Source organism: Stigmatopora argus, chromosome 12 (assembly GCF_051989625.1).
Source record: "Stigmatopora argus isolate UIUO_Sarg chromosome 12, RoL_Sarg_1.0, whole genome shotgun sequence".
Classification (NCBI taxonomy): Eukaryota; Metazoa; Chordata; class Actinopteri; order Syngnathiformes; family Syngnathidae; genus Stigmatopora; species Stigmatopora argus.
The window spans coordinates 5,964,477-5,979,057 of record NC_135398.1 but is presented as its reverse complement, the minus strand read 5'-3'; the positions used below and the strand labels follow the sequence as shown (position 1 = coordinate 5,979,057).

The 14,581-nt window shown below is 39.4% G+C and overlaps 1 protein-coding gene across 30 annotated transcripts in view; it reads right to left on the bottom strand.

Annotated features, from left to right (window-relative positions):
• Window positions 1-14,581, bottom strand: part of mbnl1 (muscleblind-like splicing regulator 1) — a 46,572-nt gene that overhangs the window by 6,562 nt on the left and 25,429 nt on the right. For 13 of the 30 annotated variants that reach the window (XR_013304241.1, XR_013304243.1, XR_013304242.1 and 10 more), the window contains 6 exons: window positions 6,777-6,947; window positions 5,991-6,212; window positions 4,291-4,530; window positions 3,027-3,080; window positions 1,871-2,024; window positions 365-400 (listed from right to left, as the gene is read on the bottom strand). Coding sequence is in view for 17 of the 30 variants with exons in the window: in XM_077615360.1 (XP_077471486.1) it covers window positions 365-400; window positions 1,871-2,024; window positions 3,027-3,080; window positions 4,291-4,530; window positions 5,991-6,212; window positions 6,777-6,947 (877 nt within the window). In the remaining 13 variants the exon portion in view is untranslated. The remainder of the gene's footprint in view (window positions 1-364; window positions 401-1,870; window positions 2,025-3,026; window positions 3,081-4,290; window positions 4,531-5,990; window positions 6,213-6,776; window positions 6,948-14,581) is intronic. The other 17 variants (XR_013304248.1, XM_077615371.1, XM_077615365.1 and 14 more) reach the window with 4 other exon arrangements.

The following is a 14,581-nucleotide window of genomic DNA, read 5'->3' as shown; positions in this document are numbered from 1 at the left end:
CTCTCTTTCTGTGTTTTAATGGTTTTAAAAGGGTCTACATGTTAAGGCACGCTAAGGGGTGATCAGCCAGAAGCACGTTTAAGAATCGGCATGAGAGGGTCATTAATTGGTCAGGCAATTAAGAAAACAAAGCAATTCTAATTAAAAACTAAATCCAATAGGTACAGATGAATGACAGGTCAAATACAAGTTTGAAATGTGTTTCTTTTACATAAAAAAGTACTACTTTGGTAGCAATGTCAGCAGCTCAGGGTGCCGTATTTAACTGTGACATTTCTCAGGCTCAACGAGTGACATTTTGGTGCCGCATGCAAGCCACAGACAGGAAGTAACACAGAACTGAAAAAGGAGAACTGGAACCTACCAACGCCGGCTGCAGGGGTCATGCACAATATTGAGCCTGCCCATCATGCAGTGCAACAGGAAGTGGATTGGATAAGGGGAAGAGAAATCAAAACAGCCCGTCACAAGGTTCGTTAGAGTGAGGGGGAAGAGATAAAGTGGGGGAAGGTTAATATCTCTGGTCAGTCATGATGGATGTTTTCATGTTTTGTGCATGTAAACATGGAACACCCGAGAGGTATGAAACTTTATAAACATGGTTTGAAGAAGCGTGGATGTGTAGAGAAGCCACACTTTGCAGCCTGTTACAGATAACCATTAGATGTCAATAGAAGCCCCAGTCATTTGAAATCAGTGAGCCTTTGAAAGAAAGGAAACTCATGGGCCAACAATTGAAAATATTCTATTGTTTATCAGGTCGTGAAAACGAAAAGTTACATTGTTTTTGCCAAGTTTGGTTCAGTTTGATGTGATGGTTTTTTCAATGAGTTTCTAAGTTATCTGGTGCTTGTGTAGTGGTAAATTTTATTGACCATATAGAGGTCTCTGTTGATGAGTCTGTTGCAATTGACAAAATGTCAATATTGTAAGAGCATTCTGACTTGTCTCATGAAACTAAATTGCAGTAAAACGTTTATTACCTATCTTAATTTGACCTTATATTTTTTTAAATACTCATATCTGATTGATGTTTCAGTACACTACAATTTGACATTATGAAACCAAACTTGGTAATGAAGTAAAGTGATCCTTTGTGAAACATTATAAAGTTGGGCATTCTAGTGTTTGGTTAAAAGAGTAGTGCATTTTATGTTTATCCTGAAATTTCATATGGAATCCAAATACTTATGATTTTGGTGAGGAATGAGCAAATTAGAAAAAGAGATGTATGATTATTGAAATCAAACTGTAGCGCTTTGTGGAAAAGTGGCTGCGCTTATAAACGGTACTGGAACGTTTGGTCGAAAGACGTTTGGTCCCCGGACGTTTGGTCCCCAGACGTTTGGTCGACCGGACCTTTGGTCGCCGGGTTGTTATTGTTGAAACCAGCTCTCAAAATTATAATTATGAGAGAGAGAGTGAGTTTAATATCTAAATATCTAATATCAAAATATCAACAGTAAACTCTGTCATAATTTGACAGCGAGCGAACCCGGCGACCAAACATCCGTTCTACCAAACGTCTGTTCTACCAAACGTCCGGTCGACCAAACGTCCGGGGACCAAACGTCCGGGGACCAAACATCCGGGGACCAAACGGTCACGCTTATAAACAGCACCATGTTTTTTTACATTTATTTTTGATTAGTAGTGTTCCAACTTCTTCTAAATGGGCATGCAAAAAAAAAAGAATGACTTGTCTTGAGCTGTCTATCTACGTGAAATTCCCCCACTCAAAAGTACAAAATGCACACACGTTGGCTAGACAGTCCACATTGTTCCGAACAGCTAACCACCTGTCCAACTCCTGCCAAGCGGGAGCTGGCTTAGGCCGATCCAGGCATCATCTGGCCGATGGTTTGCATACCTGATGGGAGGAAAGCAGCCTGCTGCTGAAACTGCATGCTGGCCAGGGCCTGTTGATACTGGAGCATGCTGGTGTTAAACACAGCAGAGGCCCCGTTGGCCTTCTCCAGGGCTGCCCGCTTTGGCAGGGGAGCCATGACATTGGGGGCGATACCCTGCCCGGCCGGCCAGATGACGGGAGGTCAGTGATAGAGAGATAAGAGTGTGTGGAGGGAAAAAAAAGATGAGTTGGAAAAACAAAACAAAAGAAAAACAAAACAAAAAAGGGAGTATATGTTAGAGGACATTATAGGAGCAGCATTTACAACATCCTGTGTGTACATCAATAATATGATCATATCAGTAGCAAGCAAGCAGCAGTCCGACACATGTACAACACAAGCAGGAGCATGGTGCCGACTGGAGCTACTGGCTAGAAAGCAAACATGAAATTAACATCTTCACTCAGAATATTAACTTGGTACTTGCGGCTAACTATAGAGCAACATGAGCAAGCATTAACAATTAAAGAACAACAATACAGTTGATAACGAGAGGTGGAAGCACAGAGAGAGGGAAGCTGCACTGCTAGCTCCATGACAAACTGTAGAAGCCATTTCCAAGTGATGGTTCACTCACAGACTCCAGTTCAATGCAGTCTCAGGCATAAAACATCTTTGACACGAGACCACCTTGGAGGTCTGATGGCGTGAACCATCTCTTTTGCATCACCTGTTACGGTGTGATCCCCCTGAATAGCTGCTGCAAGACCTCCGAGCCCCACCTGACGTGCACTAGCGACAAATTCATGCATACCGTTGACACCTCCATAACAGTTGAACATTTGGACATAAGACATAAAAGCCATGCGACTATTATAAAGGCTTCCCTAACCCTCAATTGCTTTTTTTGGGGTGTTAAAGACACTTCAGGCAATGAACTGGTTGCGGCTCCTTCTGAATTCATCTTTGAGGTGACCTCGTTTGGAACCCCCCCTCCCCCTGAGACCCCAACCCCGAATCGAAAACAGCCCCTGCCGCAGTCATTTCATCACACGTAGTAATGACAGAAAGGAAACAACAGACATCGCACTGAGACGAAGACAACCAAACAATATTAGTTAAAACACTGCTACAACAAAGCCACATGCCAAGCTAAAAGGTGAAAGGTCATAGTACCAGGTCAAAGGTTGCGTCGAGGGGTCGCTTCAGTGATTTGACAGCCGACTGAGTCTTAATTAGCAGGCAGCGAGCACATGATGGCAATGGGCCAATGGGGTTCAAGCGCATTAACATAAACCAGCAAGCAGAGGTGCATCATGGGGGCAGCAGTGCAGTTTGGGTATAGGTGAGAAAAAAAAACAAATAAAAAAACAAATCATTGGAATGCATTTTTACAAGGGGATTACAGGACTAAGGCATGCACAATGTGGATACTAGCTCTACTGCTCAACAGTTACATGATCATCATGATACTACAATACATACAATACTACTAGTCTACATTAGTTAACGCCACACACAAATGGATGGCTGTAGCAATGAAAACGTTGTTCACTCATTATTTAACCTGGTAAATAATAATATCAAACCGAATACAGTGAACCCCCGCTATGTTGCACTTCATTGTTTAGATTGGTGTTGGTTAGGCAAGTATGTTTGCAGAATTGAATTTAATATGAGATACTTATACCAGGCAAACGTTACAGATTTGTTGGATGTACCCCAAGTCTGTGCATATTTTTTTCTTTTAAGCTGTAGTTTGTTAAAAGGTTCACAATAACTGTACCATCAATGCGAATTTCGGTTTTCTATTACATGCCATAATTAAGCTATTTTTGTGAGGTGAAATTGTATGGTTTAGTTGAAAATGTTCGTAATGAAATATATATTTTGGGTGTCAGTTTTACAGTAAAGTCTCGGTAACAATAAAAAAAGACTGAAGGCATTCGAAGATAAAAATGTATGTATAATTATATATGGTCTTTATATCAAGGTTTTGTATTTTGCATTTATTATGTATGGCTTTGGAACATATCCCCAGCGATAAACGGAGATTCACTGTAGTACGTCTGAGACGGTTTCACTGTGCACATCCTAGTCAGAGTCCTATTCTAATGATTCACTTCCAACTCTTGGCCACGCTAGGTCAACAAAAGCAATTAAGAACAAACACAATAACCACGAGACAAGTGGTTGTACTAGTGCCGTTGCTAAGAGACAGAACTTGAAGCACAATAAATCTGTTCATACTGTCAAGAGGAAAGGAAGTAATAGACATGAATCAACCAAAACATGGTCGCCCAACAATGAGAGAAACCATCTTTCTGTTTGTGGGCTAGGATATTATCATATAGTTCTATCCATACCAGCATTCAATGGAAATTGCATCTTGAAAACACAAGCCGTCAACAAAGAGGCCACTTTGGGCAAGGTTGCTTACCATGGCAGCGGCGGCTGAAGCCTGGTTCACCTGGTGCTGGGTGGCCTTAATTTTAGCCTGCAGGTGAGCCGGTGGGTGGAAGTATTTGCACTTCTCACGAGAGCACCGCCCCTTGATGTAATCCATGCACACTGTGACAGTGTTGTCATTCGTATCTATCATGGTGCTGTCTGAGGGGTGGGCAAAGCGACAGTCATCCTCCCCCCGGGAGCAGTTACCCCTCTGGTACTCGCGGCACACCTAGACCCAGAAATCAAGTGGTAAAAATATAAGGTCATACCTGACATACAGGCATATATTCTTTATCCTCAATCTAATACCTAGACTGGTACCATGGGTACACGGTCGATTGGTCGCCGATCTTTTGGTCGCCGGTCTTTTGGTCACCCGGAAAGTAAGTGATAATTACAATATAAATCGCCCGTTGTCGTGGTCGGGCCGACCAAAAGACCGCGACCAAAAGACCGGCGACCAAAAGACCGGCGACCAATCGACCGCACACGGTACCATGTACATTATATTGGCAGAGTTACTGTATGTCAAAATTATACTCCACAGGGGGCCATTAGAAATAATAATAAAAAAATATATAGATTTTGACTTTGCTGGTTTTAAATGTCCTAGCTTCCTATCATTCCAAATCACTACTATGTGATCACAATGATTATTGAACTGAACATTTGAGCAATTTTCTTGATCTTTGTTAAGACAATGGCTGGATAATAGAAAATTTATTTGTTTTATTGTTGCAAAGTTCTCCATTTATTATTACATTGTTTTAATTTGCAACCCATTTCCTTGTATGAAATGCCACTAATGCCCCACCATTTTCTTCTCTCTGAAAATACCACTGGATACAGCACAAATCGTTCTGCTTTTCATGTTTATGCAGATTAAGTATGAGTCATCAAGGCTTTTATCTGTCTCTGTGGATGGTGCGCAGTTAAAAAAAATTACAATGACCTTAAAAATGGATGAGCCTTGTCTTTTAAAAAGGAAAAGAGACTCTGGTGATCATCTTCCTATAGATAACCACAGAGCAGCACTCGGAGCAGATTTTACCAATTAAATATGTTTTAAATTCTAAAACTGTCAATATCTCAACAACATAGAGTGACAAGAAAGCCAATGACATCATTTATCAGTGGATACACTCGTTGCCTTAAATACGACAATCGTTATTTGACATTAGCCACATTTGTGAATAAGGTGATCATTTAGTTTCAATGAGTGGGATTTTTCTTATTTCAAAAATGTGCCTCTGCTCAATGTAGTGGTTAACAACCATTTGAGGACTTCTAAAAGTTCTGAAGTTCATATATGAGACAGCGGGGGCAGCACAATCCAAGTGGCACCTACCTGCTGTATGTACTGTGACCAAACACTGCACATATTGTGAAAATAATTGCAACGTTAATAGTTTGTTAGCATGCATGTGTTTGATGGTATACATAAATGCAAAAAAAATCTATAGCATTATTTTATTAGGGATGATTTGTATTCATAATCATTGATCCACTGACAATTTGGGCTATGAAATAAAAGACTAAAGCACCTCAAAATTAGGTTATACTGGATGGGGAATCCTGCATTTGTTGTTCTTATAGTGCTGGATTAGTATTGATGTTTATGCAAAAAAATATTCCATGAAGTGTTTTCATTTGACTTTTTCAAACATTTTCAGAGGAGCAAAGATTTACCTCAAGTCGGTCTGTTCTCAGCAGTTTCTGGGCTGCAGCAGCAGCATTGGGGACTTGACTGACGGCAGGACTGGAGGCCATGAGGACGGGGGTATTGGGCAGAATCTCTTGTGCCATCAGGCCTGGCGACACGGGGCTCAGGTAGGGATTAAAAGCCGCGGCTGCAGCTGCAGCCGCAGCGCTTGCGTTGGTGGCCAGGCCGGGTGTCACTGAGAACATGGGCTGGAGGACGGAGGAATGAGGATCCGGTGAACAAAACAGATCTTGTTGTGCAGACAATAAAGCACAAGATAAAATCTGCTGCAGAGATAGTAAATGAGCTGCATTGTCCCCCACTTTTACTCGTCTGCAGTCTGGCTGGGAGCAGCCGTGCCATTTTTTTTTTTTACATTACATGTATTTTCGACATAATACTTAAACATACTAAATCAACGATAGACAATGAAATATTTCGAATGCTGAAATAATAAACATGTTGGAATAAAAAAAGATTATTTTTTTCACATTGACTACATTGCTGTAGTATTTTGATGAAACCCAAAAAAGTTGTACTCAAAATGAGTCATGCAGATATACTAACAACTAGCAAACTCAACATTCCCATTCATGCACCAGGCCAGGCTCCACCTAATGAACCAATATGTACTGCAAACTGAAAGATAATTTACTAATGCAAATATTATACAATCTTGTGTATCATACATCCCTCAAATTCACCCTTCTAAAGTTTGTCTGGTTTCAACTCGTATGTAAATGGGACTGTCGTATATGTGTATGTCTCCCTACCATAGGCGGTAGCTGCGTGGCAGGCATCATGGCATTAGCTAGCTGCATCTGCTGGGCCAGCATGACCATGTTCTTCTGCTGTATCAGGTTGTTCCTGCCATTGATCTCCAGCTGGTTCTTTAGGTGTGGAGGAGGGTGCAGATATTTGCAGTTTTCCCTGGAACAACGGCCCTAAAAGGAGAAGAACATGTTTTTTTCAATATCTGTTTATGAGTATTCAAAAAGGATATTTACCATTTCTTATCAGTTCTGGAATGGCAACAAATAAGACTCAGCAACGGCAACCGCAAAATAAACCGATTAAAAAAAATCTCATGACTTTTAAATTTAAAGTTATAGTGGATTGGAAAATATTCCCACACATAAAGACTTTGGATCCAACTGACCCAAAGGTCCGTTACAAAATTACCACCCAGTAATATCTGGGTACTCGGACGTTTGGTCGCCGGACGTTTGACAACATGAGAGTTTACTGTTGAAACCAGCTCTCAAAATTATATTCATGAGAGAGTTTAATATCTAAATATCTACTGTTGAAACCAGCTCTCAAAATTATATTCACCCGGGCGAACAAACGTCCGGCGACCAAACGTCTGGGTAACCAAACGTCCGGGCGACCAAACGTCCGGCGACCAAACGTCCGGTCACGGCTTTTTCCTACCCTAGAAAAACAGTCTAGCCATGTGATGTATATTTTACAAATCATCCTCAAGCATTTCAATAATGATCTAATACATGGATATATATATCACTATGCTAATTATACCATTATTTTGGGAGGAGGGGTCCAAAGACAAAAGCCATTAACGTATGCACTCAGGGTCATGCGACAGGTGGCCAGAGCACACACTACACATCACATGACGTAAAGGCAAAGAGAGACAAACAACAAAACGACTTGGTCGACCTCACTGAGCAGCCCCCATTGGGAGACATCTCCAGTATCCTATAATGACTTCACTTTCACTCATACTGGATTACTCAACAGGTGCAAGGGTGAAAGGAGCGAGGTCAGAGCCAAGAGGTGTATTTAGTTTGCAGCGGGTCTTTTTAGAACTATTTAGCCTTGTCCACTTAGTGTAAAGTTGCTCTTTCAAATTGTTATTAGATCCCTCCAAAATTGGGATGCAGAGTATATAGAGTACAAAGTATATTTATAGTATCCCCTGAGATCCCAAAGAGTGAATTTACAGATTGTGCTGAATTTTTGCCATGTTGCAAGGATATTTGATATAAAAACTCATGCTAGCTGTTGTGTATTCAGTCAACATGGAGTGGAAATGGTGCTGAGTTAATGATTCAATACCTCTGCTTGCGTGTATTGAAGGTCTTTTAACAGCAGGTGTTTGTTTTCACACTGTCAGTCTGTGCATACATTACGTATACTTAAATTTCTCAACAAGAACTGCCGAGCTGGATTCCCTTAAGTTTGTTGGTTGACTTTGTTTTACTCAATACGCTCATTTCCCTTTGTTTAATTGAGTGTAAAATGTACAGTCAACCCTTAGTAGTTAAGCATCCAACCATGTGACTCTTTTCACTTTCTCAAATTAAAATGAGTTTGTCAACAACAATCCATTGCTGGCAGCAAATGAACAAAACATTCATTCCCTGGATTGGACGTTCAGCATTGGTCAATGAGTTAAGGCCCTCCAAAAAATGTTTGAATCTTTAGTTGTCCACATAGACCTGTAGTCTGGATGAGTCATTAATAATTTGGAGGGTTAAAAATAAAAATATTTTTAGATTCATCCCACAATGTGGCAGTAACAGTACAAGCCGAAAGGCAAACTCAAAGTGAAAATTACAGGCAACAAACGTGACAGTGACAACCAATGAGGGCGATGAGGGCACAATGAATTATAAGTGCATACATGTTTGTGTGTGAAGCAGATAGATCAAATTGCATTCACCCTGAATGACCCTTCAAATTGACCACACCTCTGACAGTATTATAATTCCTTATAAAAACGACTTTTGCTGATAAAGATTTAAAAGTAAAATCAAAATGAATCACTGGCCGAAATACCTGCATTAGTAGAGGTGATGTAGCCATATTAACTCAGGTGGGTTGCGTCAGAGAATGTTAGAACTTGTGTATTTGTGCTAAGTACGCTGAGATGGAAAGCAGAGGTGATTCGAAGAAGGAGATGCAGGGTGATAAGAAATAAGAATATAAGGAAGTCAACCCGTCGACCATTTTTGGAACTGTTCGTTTGATTGCGACATCAACAGCCTTGAGTCACGGCTGAAGATGGTAGCTACAGCAACAGGGCCGCCAGACACTCAAGAAACAGCGCTTCCTCAAATGTTTTTGATAAGTGGTTGAACAGAAGGTTGACACAGAAAACACTGATAAACTGCCGGCAATAATGTCTGCTCCCTGAGTCCTCATGAGGCCTCCTGACATCGGCCCTTTTGTCCCGTGTTGCTTTTCAATTGCAGTGTTTTTAACGCAAACATTACAAATGAAAAAATGTTCATGTCTTATTCCTGGAATTACTTATTGACCTAGATAAAAGGGTCATGATTAGAGTACGCCTGCAGACATAACGCTAGATATAGTCTGGGAGTCCAAAGAGAGCAGCGTGTTTGCCGAAATTGAAAAAACAGGAAAAAGACATCATGGAATTAACAAGTTTTATGTCCATTCATGCCAGGAAAAAAAGGCAACCGAAAAGAAAGGAGTTTAAACTAAACTGAATTGTACAATTTATTTAGCTCCTCAATTGCTCACTTTTCTGAAACCAAATACAATCATTAACCTTACAATGTGCTAACTATTCTATTATTATTATTATAATAAACCCAAATTTATCGTTTAATATTTAAAATTTTAAATAAGTGAGTTTTAAATAGTGAATCTATTTGTTAAGAAAAAAAATCAAGGCTACATGGCCCTGTATAAAAAAACACCTAAATCAGTTAATTAAGTGCCACTAATGGCATTTTTTTGGATAGCTGTGTTAATTTTTAAAGACAACACCCACGGCTGACTTCAAAAGAACAGTTGAATTATGAAAGAAAAACATACCGGAGAAAATAACGCTAAAGTAGTCCTTAACATTCTACTAATATCAGCATTGCTTTGTGCTCCTCTGAGCCTTGCCTAGACTTCAGTGAGGCCAATCCAGTCCAGTGTTGTCATACAGACAGGGGTCTGTGTCTCCTGGTGAGATCAGACTTTCAAAATCCAGGCCAAACAGGGATGCTTATGTGGCTGGCTACTGTGCGGCCTGATTGATGGCAAGTAGTAAAAACATGACCCGCCCTAATCACCAACTTGTCCAACTCTCCCTCTGACTCGTTACACACCCTTGGTTTAGAAAATGTGCGAGCTTGGAGCAAACAATGAAGTGAGGTACAAAGAATGCTGGGTGGGGCTGCGTCCCATCCTTTTGGAAAGGAGGCATGCGTCAAGTGGTATGCATGAGTACAGATGCACTTTGCTTCACCGAGCCATCTAAACAACATCATACTCCCACGGCGAAAACAGAAATATTCGACTTCCCTGAAGGAAAAGAGAACACAGCAGACAACGCGCTTCAGTTATAAAACACTGCTGCTGTGCACTCATGGAACATTTAGCGGCACGTTGGTTGCTCTGTAACGTTCAAACAGTCAAAGGCTAATGTTTGCATCAAAGTTCTTTTCATCCGACATTATAGACCAATACTGCCAATTTACTAACGTTTGGTTATGTTTAAAAGCAATTATACGCACACACTGGTATTAATACTTCATATATTATCTTAAGTTTTTCGAAAAACTACGGATAGTAGTAATCAATGCATGTTTGTGTTTATACACAAATATACATGATTCCCACTTTCTCACTAAAACATGATTTATTGAAAACACACTAGGTATAAGTGAACAAATGACATGTGTATAAAGTTTTGGAAGGCAGAATTATGCATTATGATCCTATTTTTTACCATGTCATTCAAACATTCACAACCTTTTGCGCAGATGGGCTGAGATTCCCGTGGACACATTCCCCATTCTTGTAAAACATATTTTCGGAAGAATGGAAGCTATTAAATCTTCAAAAGGATATATATATACAGATATGTGTGTATATATATATATAATATAAATTATATATATATATATAATATAAATTTTATATATATATATATATATATATATATATATATATATATATATATATATATAAGGTCAGTCTATGAGGTCCATGAGTTTGCAGAAACCTATATGTATCATAGTGTTTACATATAATTATAATTAGGATCATGTTCACAGTGAAGTGGAATTTTTGATGGCTTGTTGTTGAGTAGGGAGGGTCTGGATCATGTTCTGTGAGGCTCTACTGTTCTCGGGCCCGCGTTCCAGTGACTTCTGTCCAAACATACACAGAGATGAAAGCGCTTTCTCCTTTTGCGCACACTGTGAAAGAAGCTTTGTGTTGCTGGCTAGCACAACCACAGACCCAGTGGTTGCTCTTTGTTCAGCATGCCCTTACACAGACAGATGATCTATATCTATGTCTATATCTAAATACAAAAATATATACATACATACGTGTATATATGTGTATAAATGTGTATATATGTGTGTATATGTGTATATGTGTGTATATGTGTGTATATATGTGTGTATACGTGTATATGTGTGTATATGTGTATGTGTGTATACGTGTATATGTGTGTATACGTGTATATGTGTGTATATATGTGTGTATATATATGTATGTGTGTATATATGTGTGTATATGTGTATATATGTGTATATGTGTATATATGTGTGTGTATATGTGTATATATGTATATGTGTATATATGTGTATATGTATACACACACACATATATATATATATATATACATACACAACATTTTCACAAAGTCAATGCAACTAAGAAATAATGGAATAAATTCTAACTCATATTTCATCGCATAACTGTTCAAAATTCATATTGCTGACAGCAATAAGCCTTGAAAATCCTGTCTAGGACCATGCACTTAAATAACTCCTGACTTGAGCTTATAATTCAAAATCAACTCCATACTTGCTTTGACGTAAAAACCAATACCAGAAATTCAGGGATTTCGCAGTGGAAGGTGCTGGATGAAGGCTAAATCCCGGCGGTTTACAGGGACTACACTGAGCAACTGTTTCTAAAAAAGAAAGAAAAGGCAGGCCGAGCCAACTGGGTTTCTTGTTGCCATTGCAACTCTATTTCAGACCATGCACAACACACTCATATCCTCGTGATTATGTGCAGAGCACCCACTGATGCTCACTCAACTGCTCAGTGGTCAGGGAGCTGATAAGTGATCAACAGGGTTTATGAAGACCGAGAATGGCAGTTGTTAATCTATGATAATAGTTACTTTGCCCCTGGTGACGCATTACCACTTTGCCTAAACAATGGCACAGAGGATTGTGGGTTGGAGTTTAGTTGCAACATAAAAATTCGTGCAAGAATTCCAAAAATTCGAGTAGATAGATTTCAACATTTTGATAGCGAGCGCAATTCGTTTTCAATTATGCTTTGTTCTCAATGAGGCCCTTTAAATCTTGCACTTGGCTTTGAAATAAAAATTATGGGCTAGGATTCAAAGCCCTAGACTAATTACTAAAACAATTTTTAAAGGGTGTGTCTCAGGAGCGACAGCCGAATGGCCTCTTTTATTTGTGTACAGACAAACAGAATTACAGCATGGGTTATTCACAGCCAACAGGGTGTTGTTTTGAAGAAATGCCTCAGGTCAGAGCCATGTACACAGAGCACTCTTTCCAAACTAAGACCACTATGGATGGATTTACTAGCCACCCTCTTGCAGAATTTTTTTCTGTGACACACGTACTGTCTATGAATTTATTATTTGCTGGTTTAATCTCAATAAATTTGACGACACCACTTTGTTGTTTTCAAATGTATGTGTCGGCCATCGGTCAATTTTAGGCTGCTAATCCTAATCAGAAACTTCTGTCGTGCATTATTCCATTTGATTTAATACAAATGGTTAGATTAAATTAAATTTACATAATTTCATTTTAATTCTAATCACCATTACTCAAGAAAATGTATAAACAACCACGAGACAATTGATCATATTGTATGAGGTACGAAGCATGAACTGTTAACTTTAATATAGACTTTGAAGACCAGAATAGAAGCAATTTGGTGTGATACTTGTCAGCAATTTAAGTGCTGGAAAAACATTTGATCCATGGACTCCTTTACTAACACACATCTGCAGTTTCCACCTCATCTCTGAGACGCATGAATTGTAAAACGTATTCACACGCATGCTCTTCCAACAGTGAATTTACAGAATCAATTCAGCCCATATTACACTAATCTGATCTCAAAAACCCTAATCCTATCTACAGCTCTAATCCCACTGTCAACTAGCCTAATCCTGTTTCTGTGTGTGATTATCCCTTCGGACTTGAAACCAGAAAATGCAGGACGTTTACACCCCTTTTTGAATCAATTTAAAATGTGAATGTCAACAGGAGAGTAGGTGGAATTTCATTACTTTCAAACACTTTTAAATTATGAGCAGACTTTAACTTTAAGTAAAACAAGAGGAGATGTCAGGTGCTTCTCCTGGCACTTTCTCAAATGGCTTGAGTTACCCAGCCTAATTGGATTGCCAAAAAACATGATATATAGCAATAGACCTTGTCAAAAATGACAGAATGAATAAGATGTTTTTACTGGTGCATTGCAGCATGGAGGCGTCGGCACCATCAGCTGTCTCCATCAAAATGAAGAGTAAACGAACTGGACACGAGGGGAATTCCATTCATAGATGATATGGAAAATGAATAGATGGTAGAGTATTGACCTCTACGGGAGCCAATTACCGATCCTGCTATTTCTAAGACTTGTCAGAATAGAAGTGTGCAAAAAACTGTCAAGCGTGTAAATACAGGCCGCACCCAGAAATCCAGATGGATCTTGTAAGTAATCAAAGCAGTAAAAAGTCTCCAAAGTTGGAGACCATAAAAACATTGCATCCCTCTGCTACACCCCACCACAAACATTTTCCATGCTGGATTTAGATGGATCTATTTGCATTATCCCGTCTTCATCAGGGTTTACAAGTAAATTGAAGGCCATCCCATCTGATTTAGGTTGAGAGGGGGGGCTACACATTGGTTGCTCTTTAAACACAAGGCACATAAAGACAATCAACTGGTCTCACTCATATTCACACCTATGACTGTGGCAGGAAACCAAAGGATCTGGAAAAAAACCCAAACAAACCCACGCATGCAGGGGGACAGAACAGAATTGTTTCCACTGCGAGGAAGACGTTCTAACGATCCCCAAAAATACAAATAACATGCTTCTGTGCTCCTAATACTGCCCTTATCTTGTTTAAGCAAACTTTAATAAAATCAATTGAGCCTGTGAGGTAGAGTCAAGCCTCACGCGCAAAAATACCCAAGAACTGTAAAATGCAACTGTTTTTTTTCATATTTGCAAGGGTTGAGGACCAAGCCTATTTGCTTATAGAGGTAGATTTAATTGTTTATATAGTAGATGTTCTTAAAATGTGGTAAAACAGACCTTTTATCTAACTCAAGCTCAACAACTCATTTGGAAATGGTTCACTGGCACAAAAATGCCACCAAAGCAATATTTAAATTGCATTGGCTTTAGTAAAAAAAGGTGGGACTTCGAGTTAAAATTCATTTATTCATGCTTATCCAAAATAAGGATTAGCTTCAAAGACTCAAATTTCAGAGGACAATATTTAACTAATTATCATAGCAATAAAAACACATACTTTAGTGTTAGAAGCCTGATTCAAGAGCCAAGTCTG